We start from the raw sequence: 19,285 nt of genomic DNA on the forward strand, positions 1-19,285 counted from the left end.
TCCTGCTTCCTTATCCTTTCTGCTTAACATGTGGGTCTAATGCTTGATGATGTGAGGAACAAAGGCAGAAGAGAAATTACTAAATTTTCTTACTACCTACAGCCCACTGACAAGTCCTTGAAACAGGCAGAGTGACATTCCTCTAGGGACTCAACTCCCTTGATGTTAATACCTTGCTAAGGGCAAAGGCAATCTTAGCCGACCCTCCAGGATCCTGAAAGTCTACTTTAACATATAAAAATTCCTTTAGAAATTTCCTTTATGTCTAAACTCCCCAAGACAGGTATTGGCAATCATCCCCCAAGTATATGGCCCACCAAAGGGTCTCATGACTAAGGTTTTATTAGATGGTAGTTCATGACCTTTTCCCAACAATAGCTAGCCCCTCAAGGTCCTGGAAACCTTGCTTCCAAAATTCCTCAGAGACTTACACTATTCCTAACCCCCTCCCAACTTGAAAGTATATAATCGGCCACTCCTCATGACCCTGGTGCAGCTCTTTCTACCCACGGGTCCTGTCCCTGTGCTTTAATAAAACCACCTTTTTGCACCAAAGACGTCTCAAGAATTCTTTCTTGGCCGTCAGCTTCGAACCCTAATGTCTTTCCTCCGTCACTTAGCACTTCATCAACCATCAAGAAGTCAGCCCCAACATCCTCAAGTCTTGAGCCTGCCCTGGATTATTCATCTTTGCGCTTCTTTGTAGATGGCTGAAAAATAGAGCACTGTGTTGTTCTGTGTCTGTTTTTCATGTGTCTGTGACTTACAGTCAAATGCAAGTCTTACCTAATACACCGGCCTCCGCTTCTTGGCCATTCAGAGCTGCTTCATTCTTGAGCCTGGCCTCCAGGCTCCTGCTGACTCTGTGAGTCCTCCTGCTGTCCCCCTAATACATGTCCTGTCATTGGGGCTAGCCTGAATGGGATCTTGTTTGTATCCAAGAATCCTTCCCGGTAGAAGGCATATGCTAGGTGGGAGGGTGTGATGGGAAAATAGAGATGAAAGAAAATCTTCCAGGTATGAATACATGCAGAGGCCAAAGGCAAATGACCACTCCTCTTATAAGTTAGTAAGGCTGGATCACACAGTGCGTGGGGAGTGAGGCTAGGAGGCAGGACATGGTGACACTGGGTTTCATCCTGAAAACACGGGGGTGGGTGGGTAGATTTTGTGTGTGTGTGTGTGTGTGTGTGTGTGTGTGTGTGTGTGTGTGTAGCTCACATGATCGCATTTCCAAATCAGGAATCTCGCTATAAGTGTAGTGAGGAGAAAAGATTGCTGGGAGCAAGTCTAAAGACAGGGAAACTTGTTGCAGGGATCCAGGTTAGAGATGACAGAGCAGTGGGGAAAGGAGAAACAGATTTTAGGGAGACTTGGAGATAAAATCTATTCGATAGGTAAAGGACAGGAAGAGGTCAAATTCAGAAGCAAGAATTCTCGCTTGAGCACCTGGATGGATACCACTCCTTCCTCTGGCAGGCAGTTTATCGTCCTCGCACCACCTCTATATCCATGGAAGTGTTCCTGGTGTCAAGGAACTTATTATCTCTCATCCCTCTCCTGAAATTGTAATAGTCACAGTCTTTCAGGTGGTCTTAGGCTACATCATCAGAGGTATTGAGTTCAGAACCAGGGAGGTGATGCTCTTGGCCCCCTGACTAAGGTTAGAACAGACACCAGGTGTATCATTTCTAATCTTGGTCCCTAACTACAAGGGGGAGTTTAACAACTGGAACTGTCTAGGTAAGGGGGTCATCAGTAAACTACATCAATGAGGAAGTTCTGGGGGCTTGGGGACCAGATAATTTTTAAGGGTATAAGGCTCCTGTGTGCAAATGTTTAAAGGCAGAGGGTACAGAGGGTTCTTTGTGGCCCTAGAGTACACAGCAAGGACTGGCAGGCTGAAGCTATAGGGAGGCATATTTTTGTCCAACATAAAGAACCTTCTCTGGGTCAGAGCTGCCCTGTGTGGACAGGAAGCCCAGAGAGGAAATGAATAGCCCATATGAGAGGTGTTTGGGAGGAAGCTGAGGGATTCTTCTTCCCAATCCCAAGGGAGTGTGGAGCAGGGACCACAGCTCAGATGCCCACAAGGGCCAGGTGAGGCATTAGCAGGAGCAGTACAGCTAAAGGTGCACATATTCTAAATGAAAACCGAGAGCAGCACAAATGCGGTGCAGTGTGACAAAACCTGCCACAGAGGCGGGGCTGAGTCCACTCACGGCTTCGGCCACGGAAGGTGAGCGGCGGAGGGTGCGAGTTTGCCGGGGCTGCCGTAACAATGCCCCGGACTGAGGGACTCAAACAACAGAAACGTATTGTCTCCCTGCTCTGGAGGCTGGAAGTGTTGCAGGGCCATGCTCCTTCTGAAGCTGGTAGGGGAGATTCATCCAGCTTCTGGCAGTTCCGCGTATTACCTGACTTCTGGCAGCACGATTCTAACCTTTGCCTCCATCTTCATGTGGCCATCTTCCCTCTGTGTCTGTGTCTGTGTCCAATTTCCCCTCATTTTATAAGGACACCAGGCATATTGGGTTAAGGGTCCACCCTAGTCCCATATGAACTCAACACATTATATCTGCACTGACCCCCTTCCCAATAAGGTCACATTCTGAGGTGGCCTGATCTGAGGGCACAATGGAAACCACAACCCGAAGTCTGAAGTCCCATTCCATTGGAGACTTGTCAATCTAGGAGTAACACCTAGCTTCGGTGAGCCTTTTGTTTGTCTGTTTTTGCCTATCTTGTCTTTCAAACTTATATAAACTTCCTCCTTCCCATCAAACTGGCAAAGCTAGAGCCCCACTAATTTTCAGTGGCTGACCCACCCTTTCTCTGCAGGAGAGGCATGGTGGCCCTGAATGACTTCATAGGGCTGAGAAGGCCTTGGAGGGCTTCGCTATGCTCACCGTCTTGGGGCAGGGTCCCTCTTGCTGGAACTCTGGCTCCTTTCTGCTCTGAAAGCCTCTGAAGGCTGGGCCTGCACGTGCCTGACACAGCCCGCTCGCTGACTAGGTGCTAGTTTGTGGGGAACTGCTCCCCTCTGCTGGACAGAGGGAAACCTGCTCTCCTTCCATTTCTTAGGGGTTTGTTTCCCAAAGTCACAAGTTCATAAACCCATAGTAAGAGTGGGAAGGGGCCAGAGGTCAGCGGGTCCAGTCCCCTTCATTGTTCAGAGAGGGAGGCTGAGGCCAGAGAGGGGAAAGGCCCTGTTGAAGGCCACAGAGAGAGTTAGGGGAGGAGCTGGGATTAGACACGAGCCTCCTCCCTCCCACACCAAGGTCTGGGAAGCATCTCTTAGGATCCTAGAGGCATGGGCTGGACAAAAACAAGAGTGGGGCTCCCGGGCTTCCCACACATACCTTAGCTTGGAGGACAAATGGCAGGAGAAAGCAAAATAGAAGGGGTGGGTACCTCACTACAAGCAGAGGCATGAGAAAGCAGGAGAGATACTGGCCCAGAGAAGTATACCAGGACCACCAGTCAGTCTACTCACTCGGGATAATTCCCCACCAGCCTGTGTGAGTGATCCCAGCACAACCCAACTCCATACTCCTAAAAAGTCATGTATCAACAGAACTTCTATAAGTCAAATGCTCTCTTCACTCTCTCCCTCCTTCTCCTGTATCCCAGATATCTTTACCATCTTTCTCATAGCTGGCCCATGGCAGTATGGTAGCTCGGGCAAGCTTACTGCTCTAACAAATAGAGCAGAATGTATCACAGCTCAAATGCAATAGAAATTTACTTTTCACTCATGTCAACACAGTTCAAACAGCTTATCAGGAAAAGGAAGGGCAATGGGCTCTCAGGGACCATAGTCACTCAGGGACCAGTCTCTGCCATCTTTAACATGTGCACATCAACATCCAGCCAACAGAGAGGTAAGGGCACAGAGGACAGCACACAGGAGTTCTTCCAGGCTGGGCTGGGAAGTAGCATGTGGCATATTCAATCATGTGCCGTTGGCTGGAACTCAAAGGATCCAGAAGGGACAAGACAAAACTAAATCTAAACCTGGGTTAAATGTTGATTCGATGGGAGATGTGGCAGACAAGAATGTGGCTCACAGAGCTCCTACTACAGGAAGCGTCACTGACAGAGGACCCCAACTGCTGCCCTTTGAAATCTGTGACGGTGCTGGTGTGGAGGCAGGCTGCTCCCTGCCAGTGACTGAGTGCAGCCCACGTGCTATGACGGATGGTTCCTATGAGTACAGGGCACTCTTGTGTTGTCAGCTTGGTTCCAGAACTCCCCAATGGCTTTGCTGAACCTTCCTGAGACCACGTGGCAGGGCTAGGATGCTTTACCCAGTTGTTGCTTCCTCGCCTTCACTCAGGGTCGGACTGGCATCATGGTCTGGTGGTTCTCCTGGCCTCCCTGATTCCTCCCTACTTCCTTTCATTTTCCCTAATCAAATCCTGGCACACTTAATCCTACCTGGTGTCTGCATCCTGGAGGACCCAGTCTAACACAGGAGTCAACTCTCTGGTATTGACTATTCCAAGTCCACTGGGGTCATTTAGAGCAGATGGTGAAGGCAGACAAGACACATTGAACAAAAGATGCTCTGGGACACCCAGAGCTTGTTAATGTCATATAGCGGTACCAGAGGTTAGGATACCACATGTTTTGTAGGGGACACAATGTGACCCAGAATAGTCTCCACGCTCAGCTGGGTGACTCCTTTCCACATTTCCCCAGCAGGATTGCTCTTCAGTTCTTTACAAGGGCTTTTCCAGACGTTCTCCACCCTCCCCAACATCACAGCCAAGAAACGATTTCCCCTTGCACGCAAAAAATGACTTTGTCTCCCCCTTCACAGAAAACCAAACGCTAACAGCAGGGAAATCCCTTAACTGCACCATCGGTCTCTACGTGATCCATATTCTTCTCCTTGCCCTCCCCCACCATATTCCTCCTCAGGTCTAATCCAGACCCTGTTTTATGAATCCCTTTCCTCTGAGGCAGGGATGTTGCTTCTCCCCACTTGTCTGCATGCCAGGAAATGACACCCCAATCTACCCATTTGCTCAGGCTCACAATATCCACAAGTCCATCTTTGTGATTTTCTTTTCCTGCCTCTCCTGCTTCCTCTAACATGACTAATCCATCAGCATGTCTGATTTGCTTTACCTTCCAAGTTTTTCCAAAACCAGCCTGTCTCAGCATGCCCACTGTTACTCCTCTGATCCAGAAAACCTAACTGACAGTTACCAAAACCTCTTAACTGCTTTCCCTGTCTCCATTCTTGTCTCATTCCAGCCCAATCTCCACACACAGCCAGAATGATCATCTTAAAACAGACGTCAGATCATTTACTCCCCTGCTTACAATGCTTCAGCAACTCCCTGTTGCATTTTTTTTATCATGGCCTACAAGATCTATATGATCTGGACTTTGCAGACTTCTCTGATCTTATTTCATATCTTTATGGCCCCTACCCACTCTTACTTATGATAATAAGATATAATATCTTATTTATCTTTCTCCTTTTCATTCACAACATTCCAGACACATGGGTTTTCTTACTATTCTTTACACAAGCCAAGTAGGTTCCTACCTCAGGGCCTTTGTACATGCCATTACTTCAGATCTTCTCATGGCTGATTCCTTGTTATTTCTATATCCTAGATCAAATGCTGCCTCCTTGGAGAGGCCTGACCACCTATCTAAAGACTAGCCTCATCTCATCTCAGGCTTTACCAGATTTCCCTGCTTTAGTATTATTATTACTACTACTATTATTATTATTATTAGAGAAGAAGGGAAAAAGAGAGGGGCAGATGGAGAGAAAGAATTTCAAGCAGGCTCCACAAAGCCTGATGTGGGGCTTGATCTCACAACCTTGAGCTGAAATTAAGAGTTAGACGCTTAACTGACTGAGCCACCCAGGTGCTTCTCCCTGCTTTATTATTATTTATACTATATTATATTATATTATATTATATTATATTATATTATAATTATTAGAGTCCTTATCACTACCTGAAACTATTTATTAACCAGCTTATATTTATAAAGATTTTATTTATTTTATTTTAGAGGGAAAGAGAGAGACAGCACGAGTGAGGGCAGCGGCAGATGAAGAGGGACAGGCAGAGGATCTCGAGAAGACTCCAGGCCCAACATGGAGCATGACCTCACAACCCTGAGATCATGACCTGAGCTGAAACCAAGAGCTGGACGCTTAACTGACTGAGCCACCCAGGCTCCCCTAAGCATCTTATTTTAATATTGCCCGCTTGGTCCCAAAGAACCTAAGTTCCTTGTAAACAGGATGTTTGTCAGTTTTGTTCATTGCTGTTCTCCCAGTGCCTAAACAATGCTTGGCACATAGTAGGTGCTTGGTAAATGTTTACTGAATAACTATGTGACAGGTGCCAGGGCTCTTAAGCATTACAGAAATTTCAGGGAGGACACTGTGACATTCCCTGTCCAAATCCTAGGAGGTACCTTGGAGCCCAACAGTGCAGTCACTTTTGTGCCAAGTTACAGCAAAGGAATTCTTTCAAAGGCGAGGGGTCCCAGCACTTGGATCCAGCCCCCCAAGGGGTACCACAGTAACCACCTCTCACTGAGACTCTGGCACTGTGACCAGATGGCATTTGGGAACAGCTGCTTGTCTCCATTTCTTCTGGATCCACAAACCTTTGTTCCTCGTCTCAGAGAAAATCTTGCTACTCTAGCCACTTCTGCTTCTCAATGTACAAGTCCCTAAGTGGCTATCTTCCCCTGACTCCTAATTTAACAGTTTTAGAAGATTAAATCTTCCCTTACCTATGCCCTGGGGATCAAGGAGGGAAGGGAAGAGAAGCCATTCCCTTATTCCCAATGTTTCCACACCAGTGAAATCAAAACAGAAATTAATCTTACAATAAATTACCCTGCCTTAGCCACTGACATTATCACTAAGGTTTCAAGGGACCTTACCTCCTTGTTGTTGGAGAACAGAAGCTAAAACAAATCTTTGCTAAGGGAGGCTGGAAGTTGAGGCAAAACTTTGGGGTTAATGGTTCAGGGGCCAGAAAAGAGAGTCAGTGCCTGAGAATTATGGAAGCCAGACCACATGGGTCACAGGCCAGTTTCACTCACCCTGTATTTAGAATCTTCTTCAGGGCACCTCTCTGCTTTAGCCTCCACTGTAGCTGCCTGCACCTAAGGGAAAAAGACCCAGAAAATCAAGCCATGGAGTTTTCTGCTTCTTAGGTAAAAGGGTAAATGTTTATTGAATATGACAGGTGCCTGGTTTTTCTGTAGTAGGGAGATTCAGGGGGGTTATTATTCTCACTGCAGTGACAATCACTGTCAAAGCCTCAAAAGGTGCCTTGAAGGCCAACAGTCTGGTCACTCACTTCTCAAGAAAAGGTACTGTACAACCAGTTCAGGGAAGAACCCTGTATTACTTATCCATTGTTGTGTAACAAATTACCCCTGAACCTGGCAGCTTAAAAAGGCACAAACATTATCTCCAGCTAGGTGGTTCTGGATCAGGACCTTCTCTAAGATGCAAGACATTGACTGGGGCTGCAGTCATCTGAAGGCTAGATTGGGGCTGGAAGGCATGATCCTAGGTGGTCCACTCACATGGCTTATGGCAGGAGGATCAGTACCCCATTAGCCCTTGGCACTGACCATAAAAAAGCTTGAATGGCTATGTTACTATGAGACTAAGTAGATTTAAAGATAAGAGATATATTTAGAGATGAAGATGAACATTCACAATAACAAAAGTGTCATTCAGCAAAAGCATGCAACAATTATAAATGTGTATATGCCTAATAAAGTCAAAATACATGAAGCAAACATGACAGAATGAAAGGCAGAAATAGACGAATTCACTATCAGAGATTTTAACATCCTCTCTCAGTTATTGATAGAACGAGACAAAAAAGTAGTAATGACAAAGAAGATCTGAAAAACACTATCAAACACCTTGTCTAACTGACCCTTATAAAACACTATGCACAACAACTGCATAATGCATATTCTTTTTAAGTACACATGGAACATTCACCAAGGTACTACCTATGCTGGGTCACAAAATTTACTGAAGTTGATAAATTTCAAACACTTTTCTCCGACTGCATGGGAATTAAGCTAGAAAGCAACAATAAAAATAACAGAATATATTTACAGGTTTCATATGTTTGGAAATTAACATTTTTCTTTTTTTTTAAAAGATTTTATTTATTTGAGAGAGAGAGTGAGTGAGACAGAGCATGAACAGGGGGAGGGGGAGATGTGGAGGGAGAGGGAGAAGCAGACTCCCCACTGAGCAGGGAGCTTGATGTGGGGCTCCATCCTAGGACTCTGGGAACATGACCTGAGCTGAAGGAAGATGCTTAACCGACTGAGCCAGGAGCCCCCTAAACAACACTCTTCCTGATAACTAATGGATCAAAGAAGAAATCATATAGGGAATTAGAAAGCCTGTTAAATTACATGAAAATGAAAACATGATGTACCCCAAATTTTGGGATTCAACTAAAGCAGAACTTAGAGGCAAGTAAATAACTTTAAATGTTTGTTTTAGAAAAGAAAAAAGGCTTACAATAAATTATCTAAGTTTCTACCTTGAGAAGGTAGAAAAAGAAGAGCAATTTAAACCCAAATTAAGTAAAAGGAAAAAATTATAAAGTAGAAATCAGTGGAACAGAACATGGACAAAACAATGGAGAACATTAATAAAGCCAAAATTTAGATGTTTGAAAAATTGGTAAGTTGGTAAACATTTAGCAAGACTGATCAAGAAAAAAAGAGAGGAAGAGAGAAAAAAAACTAATTACTGGTATCAGGAATGAAATAGGGGATTTTATTCCAGACCTTACGTGTATTTAAAGAATAATACTGGAGGGGCGCCTGGGTGGCACAGCGGTTAAGCGTGTGCCTTCGGCTCAGGGCGTGATCCCGGCGTTCTGGGATCGAGCCCCACGTCAGGCTCCTCCGCCATGAGCCTGCTTCTTCCTCTCCCACTCTCCCTGCTTGTGTTCCCTCTCTCGCTGGCTGTCTCTATCTCTGTCAAATAAATAAAAATAATTAAAAAAAGCATTAAAGAATAATACTGGAATGTTATGAGCAATATTATGCCAATAAATCCGACAACTTATATGAAATAGCCAGATTTCTTAAAAAACAAAACTTATCAAAAAAGACAAAAGAGGAAATAGAGGGGCGCCTCGGTGGCACAGTCGTTAAGCGTCTACCTTCGGCTCAGGGTGTGATCCCAGAGTTCTGGGATCGAGCCCCACATCAGGCTCCTCCGCTAGGAACCTGCTTCTTCCTCTCCCACTCCCCCTCCTTGTGTTCCCTCTCTTGCTGACTGTTTCTGTCAAATAAATAAAATAAAATCTTTAAAAAAAAAAAAAGAGGAAATAGAAGACATGGATAGCTTCACTTCTATGAAAGGACCTATTCATAAATTCACTGGTGAACTCTACCAAACAGTTATGGAAGAAATAATACCTATCTTACAAAGACGGGTACTTCAGGAAACAGAGGAGAAACTCTGCCCAAATCATTTCATAAAGCCAACATAACCTTGATAGAAAGACTTCACAAAAATATAACAAGAAAAGAAAATTATAGGCTAATATTGCTCATGAACATAGAAGCAAACATCCTTATCAACATATGAGCAGATCAAATCCAGCAAAATGTAAGGATAAAACCAAATGGGATTTATCTTAGCAATGGAAGCTTGATACATTTGAAAAATTCAACAATGTAGTTCAGTATATTAAGAGAATCAAGGAGAAACACCCTATAGTCATCTCAGAAGATGCATAAAGAGCATTTTATAGAATTCAGTACCCATTCATGACAAAGTCTTAAGCAAATCAGGAATAGGCAGGAGCTTCATTAATATGATAAAGGCATCTGCTAAAAATTCTACATCTAACATGATACTTAACCTAAAGAAACATTGAACACTTTGCCTCTAAGATCAGAAACAAGGCAAGATATTCATCCCACCACTTCTATTCAGTATTGTACAAAATGACCTAGACTATACAGCTAGGCAAGTAAAAAAAAAAAAAAAAAGGCATAAAGATTGGAAAGGAAAACTGATTCTATATGCAAATGACAAATGACTATATGACAAATGATGTATTAATGTAGAAAATCCCAAGTCTATAATAAAAAACCAACTACTAAAATTAGTAAATGAAAGATCACTACACAAAATCAATTATATTTCTATATATTAGTAACAAGCCATTGGAAAACAGAATAACACTCAGAGTTAACAAGTAAAATACCTAAAAACAAATTTAACAAATACATCCAAAGCCTATATTGTTAAGCTGTCAATTCTTCCGAAATTGACCTATGGATTCACAATCCCAGCAGGTATTTTTTTAACTGACAAGTCAATTCTAAAATTTATACAGAAATGGGAGGGACCTGGAATAGTCAAAAACAATTTTGAAAAAGAAGGAAAGGTGGAAAATGTACATTATCTGACTTTGAGACTTACTCTAAAGCAATAGTAATCAAGAAAGTGTGATATTGGCATAAAGGTTGATAGACGGATGGATCACTAGAACAGAATAGGGATCACAGAAATAGCCTCACACTTACATAATCAATTTATTTTCAACAAAGGCACCATACTTCATCAATGGTGAAATAAATATTGTGAGCTTTCTTCCTTCTAACAGTTGGTGTTGGAGAAGATGGTGAAGTAGGAGGACCTTAGACTTGTCCTGTCCCATGCCTACAACCAGGTAACACTCACAGCAGCTTAAGTAACGCCCAAAACAATCTGAAGACTGGCAGAACAAACTCCACAACTAAAGGTTGAGAAGAGGCCACATCAAAGAAGGTAGGAAGGCTGAAGATGCAGTCTGGGAGCAAAATGGACCACGGCCATGTAGTGGGGAGGAAGCCAGTGGCACGGAGAGGGGCAGAAAACAGACTATACCACCAGAGAGCCCATAAACAAGGGAGGATGAATCCCCACAACATTTGCGTTTGAAAGCCAGAGGGGCCAGTTTCATGCGTTCTTAGAACCAGCAGGATTTAAAGCCTAGAATATTAAAAATCTGCAGGCTCAGCTCTGGGAGAGCCTGGAGGCGGTTAGGAAATAGAATCCTTATCCTTAAAGAGATAGCATGACAGTCTATGCACATACAGCATAGACCCAGCAGCTTGACAAATGCCAGGGGCAGAGGAGAGGGAGAGTGATTTGCTTATTTCAGAGTCGGCCCAGAGAGACAGGGATCACTGCAGGGTGACCCCTCTAGGAACAAAGGAGCTGGCAGGCATTATTTCCCTCCCATGCCCCTCAGCGTAAACAATGGCCACCTGCAGGAAGCAGCACTTCAACAAAACTCTCTACTTTGCACCAAGCCCCGCCCCTCCCCCACGCTTCACAGATCCACCCTTTCCAGTCACGCTCACTTCAGTCCTGGCACTGAGGGACCCTCCCACAGAAGACCTGTGCAAATCCTGCCAACACACCATCTCCAGGACCTGTGCATTTTGCAGGACCTCAGTTCCAGTGGCAGTGGGGGTATGCCTTATTTCACAAGCACACTACCCCACACCTTGTTAAAATGCACCCCACTCCCGCTGGGGACCAAATATTGCCCGCAAGAGACAAAGAGAGCCTCTGCAAACAACTGGACTGAAGGAAAAATAGGCCAAGACTCAAGAGCAGAGTGCAAGCAACACACACAGGAGATACTCCCTGAAGTGCCAGCCCTGAGGAACAGGGGACACTACACTGCAGGGCACTACAGGACCTCTTCCTCATAAGGCTGTTATTGTTAAGAGCAAGAAAAGTAGCTGACTTTGCTAACATAAACACAAAAAGTCAGACAAAATGAGGAGACAGAGAAATATCTCCCAAATGAAAGAACGGGGTCAAACCACAGCAAGAGACCAAAGTAAAATGGATATAAGTAATATGCCTGATAGAGATTTTAAAATAATGATCATAAAGATACTCACTGGACTTGAGAAAAGAGTGGGAAACATCAGGGGCACCTGGGTGGCTCAGTTGGTTAAGCATCTGCCTTTGGGTCAGGTTATGAACCTAGGGTCCTGGGATTGAGCTCCCGCATCTCATCATTGCATCATGGGGAATCCCTGCTCAGCAGGGAGCCTGCTTTTCCCTCCACCCTTCCCCCTCTACTTGCGCTCTCTCACTCTCAAATAAATAAGTAAAATCTTAAAAAAAAAGAAAAAAGAAAAAACAATCTCAATTACAATTGCACCAAAACCAACACAATATGGAATAAACTTAACCAAAGAGGTGAAGGACCTAAACAAAACAAAACAAAACACCCCAGAAGTGAAAACTATAAAGCACTGATGAAAGAAATTCAAGACAATGCAAAGAAATGGGACGGCATTCCATGCTCATGGGTTGGAAGAACAAATATTGTTAAAATGTCCGTACTACCCAGAGCAATATACACATTAAATGCCATCTCTATTAAAATATCAACATTTTTCACAAAAAGAATAAGCAATCCTAAAATTTGTATGGAACCACAAAAGACCCCCAATAGCCAAAACAATCTTGAAAAAGAAAAACAAAGCTGGAGGCATCACAATTCCAGACTTCAAGTTATATTACAAAGTGGCAGTAATCAAAACAGTATGGTATTGGCATAAAAATAAACATATAGATCAATGGAGTAGAACAGAAAATGCAGAAATAAAGCCAAAATGATACGGTCAATTAATCTGTGACAGAGGAGGAATGAATAGCCAAAGGGAAAAAAGACAGTCTCTTCAACAAATGGTGTTGGGAAAACTGGACAGATAGATGCAAAAGAATGAAACTAGACCACTTTCTTCCACCATGCACAAAAATAAACTCAAAATGGATTAAAGACCTGAATGTGAGACTTAAAACCATAAAAATCCTATAAAAGCACAGGTAGTAATCTCTCTGAAATTGTCTGTAGCAACATTTTTCTAGGTATGTCTCCTGAGACAAAGGAAATAAATGCAAAAATAAACTACTGGGACTACATCAGAATAAAAAGTTTCTGCACAGGGAAGGAAACAATCAGCAAAACTAAAAGGCAACTACTGAATGGGAGAAGATATTCACAAATGACATATCTGATAAAGGGTTAGTATCCAAAATATAAAAAGAACTGACTCAACTCAATACCCAGAAAACAAATAATCCAATTAAAAAATGAGCAGAGGGGCGCCTGGGTGGCACAGTGGTTAAGCGTCTGCCTTCGGCTCAGGGCATGATCCCAGCGTTATGGGATCGAGCCCCACGTCAGTCTTCTGCTGCGAGCCTGCTTCTTCCTCNTCTTCCCCCCCCCCCCCCCCCCCCCCGCTTGTGTTCCCTCTCTCGCTGGCTATCTCTCTGTCGAATAAATAAATAAAAATATCTTTAAAAAAATGTTTAAAAAAAAATGAGCAGAAGACATGCATAGACATTTCTCCAAAGAAGACATATAGCTGGCCCACAGACACATGGAAAGATGCTCAACATCACTCATCACCAGGGAAATGCAAATCAAAACCACAGTGAGCTATCACACCTGTCAGAGTGGCTAAAATAACAAACACAAGAAACAAGTGTTGGTAAGGATGTGGAGAAAAAGGAACCCTCTTGCACTGTTGGTGGGAAAGTAAACTGGTGTAGCCATTGTGGAAAACGGTATGGAGGTTCCTCAAAACATTAAAAATAGAACTCCCCTATGATCCAGTAATCATGCTATTGGGTATTTACCCCCAAAATACAAAAACACTAATACAAAGGGATACATGCACCCCTATGTTTATCTTTTTAAAAGATTTATTTATTTATTTGAGAGAGTGAGAGAGAATGTGAGCAGGAGCAGGGGGGAGGGGCAAAGGAAGAGTAAGAAGCGGACTCCCCGCTGATCAGGGAGCCTAATGTGGGACTCAATCCCAGAACCCTGGGATCATGATCTGAGTCAAAGGCAGATGCTTAACCTACTGAGCCACCCAGGTGCTCCACCCCTAGGTTTACTGCAGCATTATTTACAATAGCCAAATTATGGAAGCAGCCCAAGTATCCACTGATAGATGAATGGATAAAGAAAATGTGGAATATATATACAATGGAATATTATTCAGCTCTAAAAAAGAATGAAATCTTGACATTTGCAACAACATGGATGAAGCTAAAGAACATAAAGGTAAGTAAAATAAGTCAGTCAGAGAAAGACAAACACCACATGATCTCATTCATATTTGGAATTTAAGAAACAAAGCAAATGAGCAAAAGAAAAAAAAAAAGAGAGACAAACTGAGCTTCATTGAAATATACGTTAAAACAGCCTCTGCGCTCACATTCTGGTCCTCTACTCAGTAGTTGTGTGACCATGGCCAAGTTATTTATATCCGAGCACTCTGAATCTTGAACCTATAAAACGGGAATTATTATGGAGTCTACTCATTGGATTGTGAATAAATTTATAGGAGATAAATTAGAATGTTAACTTGCACATAGTACGCCCTCAATGAATATAATCTATTATTATTGTCTTGTAGATGTAGCTTCCCACGGGAAACCACTTAGGAAATTCTGCTAAGGGCCGTGTGGACCTATTGAAGTGTCCTGAGCAGAGAAGCAAGATGCACAGCTTTGCCTTTTAGAAATAATCACTGAGGCAGCAGTAGGGAGGACGAACTGGAGGGGGGAAAATGGATTTGGAGACAAGAGCTGGGACTGTCCTCACGTGAAAATCGATGAGACATTATTGATCTAAAGAATTAAAAATACCTATAGAATTATATCCAAAATATACAGAATTTGAGTATGTTTTAATAACAATGTAAATAAAAGTATATGTAAAGATTAAAATTGTTTTTCATCTTTAAAAATATTAAACTCAGAATTACCTATTAAAATGAAGCCAACAATGAATCTATGGAACACTACATCAAAAACTAATGATGTACTGTATGGTGACTAACATAATAAAACGAAAAAATGAAAAAGAATAAATAAAATGAAGCCAAATAAAATTGTGATTAATGTCAAATCTTGAAATAAAACTTTTTAAAACCCGAATGGTTTAACACTGCAGAAGGTTTTTCTGCACCTGCCCCGCTTTTATGCTCAACTGTCAGTACTTCTCCAGAACCACAAATTGGGACAGGAAGAGAATACGGACTTCGATAATACTGGGAAAGGCAACTTCATTCTGGTGAGCCTGTCTACTCTCCTAAGCTCCTGAGGTGGTCACAGGGACGGTGTATATGGTTGACTCTAAGAGATGCCATCAAACAGTTCTTTAAAGCGGCGTACAAGCTGACACTGCTCTCAGCAGTGTGGGACAGTCCCAGAGCCTAACTTGGCATTTTCCAACACTTTCATTTTAGACATTCTGGAGGGTGTGGGCAATGCTATTCTATAACCAACACTTTGTTTATTTTTCTATTCTCTCTCTGGAAAGGGAATCCAGCTTTGCCTGCTCACCCACCTTTGGGACAGAAGGGAGGAAGGAAGCCCCTCTCTGGAAAGTAGTCAGCTGAGGCCCAAGCACAAGAGGGCAGGTCTGCTGAGGCAAGGCCATGAGGAGGGAATCACGGGCACCTAGATTTTCAGCTCCATTCCCCTGCATTATCTTGTTTCCTAGTCTTTCCTCCCCTATTTGCCTCTTGCCTTTCCTCATCTCTACTGGTTCAAATCCTGCTCGCCCTACAAAGGTTGCTCAGAACTGACCTTTTCCATAAAGCCCCTCACCTCTCCTCCGCTTTTCCCCAGCTGTTTTCTTGACGCGGTAAGGCATGGGTGTGTTACGATGGGCAACTCATTAAGCTCTTTCGTTTCTTCATACGAGGAGCACGAGAGCTTGAGCAACATTGAGTCCACGTCCCTGAGTTGAGGTGATATAAGCCTTTAAGGCCCCAGGGGTGCACGAACACAAACAGAAGTGTGTATTTCCGTGGGTGAGCCCGAGTGTCAGTGCCCAAAGCCTATGCTTTGAAGGTCCTTGTGCGTCTCAGTCTGCAGGTCTGGGACGGGGCTGCGTCCCGGAATGTCCACCCTCTTGGGGTGGCCTGGCTTATCTTTGTGCAGGTCTGTTGGCGGGTTGTTACCTGAGATCCCGCAGCCCTCCCAAGGGCCCAAGGTGGAGCGAACCCTCTCGAGTCTCTGAAGGACGGCTGATTCTGTGTCGAATCTGCCGGTCGCCGCGTCGCGGGGTGGGGAATGTGCGGCTGCGCACGCGCCGCGGCGTTTACGCGGCGATTTCATCATGCTCCCGGGCCCGCGGCGCGCGCCGCTTCCGCCGCCCCCCGCTCCAGACCGCCCAGACCCGTCGGCTCATGCCCTCTCTGTGCTCGGCGCTGCTTAGAGCCGCCCGCACCGCGCTGCTGCTGTCGCTGCCCTCCCGGCTCCCTGCCCGGCCTCGGTTCCCGCCCTGCCGACCGCTCAGCGCCCGCACCCCGACCTCATTCCCCGCCACCGCCTCCCGGAGCAGCATGGACGGCGCCGGGGCCGAGGAGGTGCTAGCCCCTCTGAGGCTTGCGGTGCGCCAGCAGGTACTGGCATTCTGCGCCTCCCCTGGGCCGCGGGCTCTCCTCTCCTGGTCTGTTCTCCGTCATCCTCTCTCCTCCTCGGGCACCTGTCCACCGTGCCGGCTACCCCTCTCCTTCATTCGCTGGAAGCCCTTGGTTTCTTGGTATCTTCCTCGCCTCCCCCACTTTGGACTCCAGTCCCCGCGTGCGTCGGCCACCTTCCTTGCCGTGGACCCGCGTCCTAGCGTCTCCTTGGGTGACTCCCTCGGATCCCCTCCGACATCCTGCGTCCCTCCCCTCGCGATCTGCTGTCCTTTCCCAGTCCTTGTTAGTGTCTGCGCCTCTCCTGTCTGCGATGGCTGGAATTTGTGACCTTTCTTCTGGCCTAGCTCAATCTCCTCAGCTTCAGTTTTCCGGTCTCTGCGGTGTTCTTCGTGCCGCTTGGGTGGCGAGGTTCCTAATTCTTCCCCCCCCCCCCCGCCCCGGTCAGAGGCGAAGCTGTCGGTTCTGTCTTCTTAAGACTGGACTCTTTTTTAATCTTCAGGATGCTTTGGATAGTGTTTCCTCCTTGACACCTTCCTTCATTCAGTGCTTAGTTAGCCAGATGATCGGCTGAGGAAATAAAAAGTTGAAACGTGGATGTGAGGAGGTGTTGAACTTCTTTTTCTGATCATGATGTGAGTTCATTGTCCTTGGCTCTTCATCCTTCTCTCACTCCTGTCATCTTCTCTGGGTTCCCAGAAGACTGTTTGGAGTGAGTGAGCTTTCAGATCGTAAACCTAGGAAACTGTAAACGTTGCTGAGTTACTGGCTGAAGTCAGCCATCCTCTGTGTGGAACATTTTGAAATTTGATTTTGGGGTATGGAGGGAAGTTTCTTGGGCTGGAGGGCTTGGTGATTTAATACAGGCCTCCTTTTCCTAGGGCACTGCATGAATATTAGAATTTAGAGAGGGCAGGGAAAAAGATTAGCTCAAGTGGATTCTCAGATCCAGTCAGGCAAAGCCAAAAGCTTGGAATAGGACCCAGGTGTCTGTGACCTAGTAGTAAACACCAAACGGGTTTCTTCCGCACCAGTGCCTGATGCAATAACTTGCCTTAGCTACGGAGGGTGGAACCCTGCCTTGGAAATAATTCATTGGGGGCAGAGTTGCCAAAAATTAAGCAAATTCTGCCACTTTGTAATGTCTACTTCTCTCCAGTTTGAGCCTGATTCAGTACTGTTTCGTTTTGAAATTTCACTATAGGTTTCATTTTTTCTTATTTATTATTGGTATCAGAATGCTGTGTATGCTTACTCTCTGTCTTCCTCCCCCCACCCTACCCAAATAAAATTAGGTGTGGCTTCTTTGTCTTTTCTGTAACTCTCAATTTTTTTCCCATATCCTTTACTTGAGGAGGGAGAATACATCTAATTTGGAAAAACACACACCCAAACCCCTCCCTCTGCCACGTTAGCCTGAAACTGCAGTGCAAATTACCCGTGTGTAGTAAGACTGTGGAACTAGTTGACTGAAGTAAACTTTGATCTTGGAACAGCCTTCTGATGTGATTACTATTTAGTGTATTGTTTATGTTGGCTTGGGTTTTTGTTTTGTTTTGTTTTTGGTACTTTTAAGATTTTTTTCTGAAGGTCTTTGTTAGTTCGAGTTCTTTTTCTGTTTCTCCAGGACCACACATGTATCATTTAGCTACCTGGAATCTTGAATCACACAGATTCCGGTGTCAGCTGGAAGGGAATTTAAAGATCATTTAGTTAAAGCTCTTTTTTTTTTTTTTTTTTTTTTTTTTGCTTATGAGGAAATGAGACACATTGTCACATCCATCCGTTTGACATATTTCCATTGCAAAGTTTATGCAATTGAGGACATTCTTGGAGTGGGATTTTTAAGGCACTTAACAACTGGTCTTGTTAGTGGCATGTGTTTTATATAAATTTGCTAATCTGCTTGACTACGTGGATGCTGTTGCTTTTAAAGGTTTGTCTTGTTGATCAAGTGACATGTATTTTCCTGTGGCATTTTTTTTTTAAAGATTTTATTTATTTGATGGAGAGTGAGACAGTGAGAGAGGGAACACAAGCAGGGGGAGTGGGAGAGGGAGAAGCAGCCTTCCCGCTGAGCAAGGAGCCCGATGTGAGGCTTGATCCCAGAACGCTGGGATCATGACCTGAGCGGAAGGCAGACGCTTAACGACTGAGCCACCCAGGCACCCCTCCTGTGGCATATTCTTAGTTATTTCCTGGAGAACTAGTTATGGAATTTGCAGGAGGGCTTCAGAGCATCTAGAAAACACATTCGTTGTTTGATCAAGGGCATCCTGGGGCACTTGAGGCATTTATTTATTTATTTTAAGTAATCTCTCCCAACTTAGGGCTCGAACTCAGAACCGTCACTTGCACCCCAGGGCAATTGAGGTTTTTTTTTTAAAGGGGGGATTGGGGCATCTGGGTGGCTCAGTCTGTTAAGCATCTGATTTGGTTTCTGCTCGGGTCATTCATGGGATCAAGCCCTGTGTCAGGCTCCATGCTCACTGGGGAGTCTGCTTGAGATTCTCTTCCTGTGCCTCTGCCCCTCCCCTGCTTGTGCTCTCACTCTCGCTCTAAAATAAAATAAATCTTTTAAAAAATAATAAAATAGGAGCGCCTGGGTGGCACAGCGGTTAAGCGTCTGCCTTGGGCTCAGGGCGTGATCCCGGCGTTATGGGATCGAGCCCCACATCAGGCTTCTCCGCTATGAGCCTGCTTCTTCCTCTCCCACTCCTCCTGCTTGTGTTCCCTCTCTCACTGGCTGTCTCTGTCTCTGTTAAATAAA

The 19,285-nt window shown here is 44.6% G+C and overlaps 1 protein-coding gene across 1 annotated transcript in view; it reads left to right on the forward strand.

The window, feature by feature from the left end:
* The first annotated feature begins 16,205 nt into the window (after positions 1–16,205).
* The window catches only part of GARS1 (glycyl-tRNA synthetase 1), a 44,620-nt gene continuing 41,540 nt past the window's right edge, over positions 16,206–19,285 (forward strand). The window contains exon 1 of the mRNA XM_002919256.4: positions 16,206–16,497. Coding sequence (XP_002919302.1) covers positions 16,282–16,497 — 216 coding nt within the window. The 5' untranslated portion in view covers positions 16,206–16,281. The remainder of the gene's footprint in view (positions 16,498–19,285) is intronic.

Source organism: Ailuropoda melanoleuca, chromosome 1, assembly GCF_002007445.2.
Source record: "Ailuropoda melanoleuca isolate Jingjing chromosome 1, ASM200744v2, whole genome shotgun sequence".
Taxonomy (NCBI): domain Eukaryota; kingdom Metazoa; phylum Chordata; class Mammalia; order Carnivora; family Ursidae; genus Ailuropoda; species Ailuropoda melanoleuca.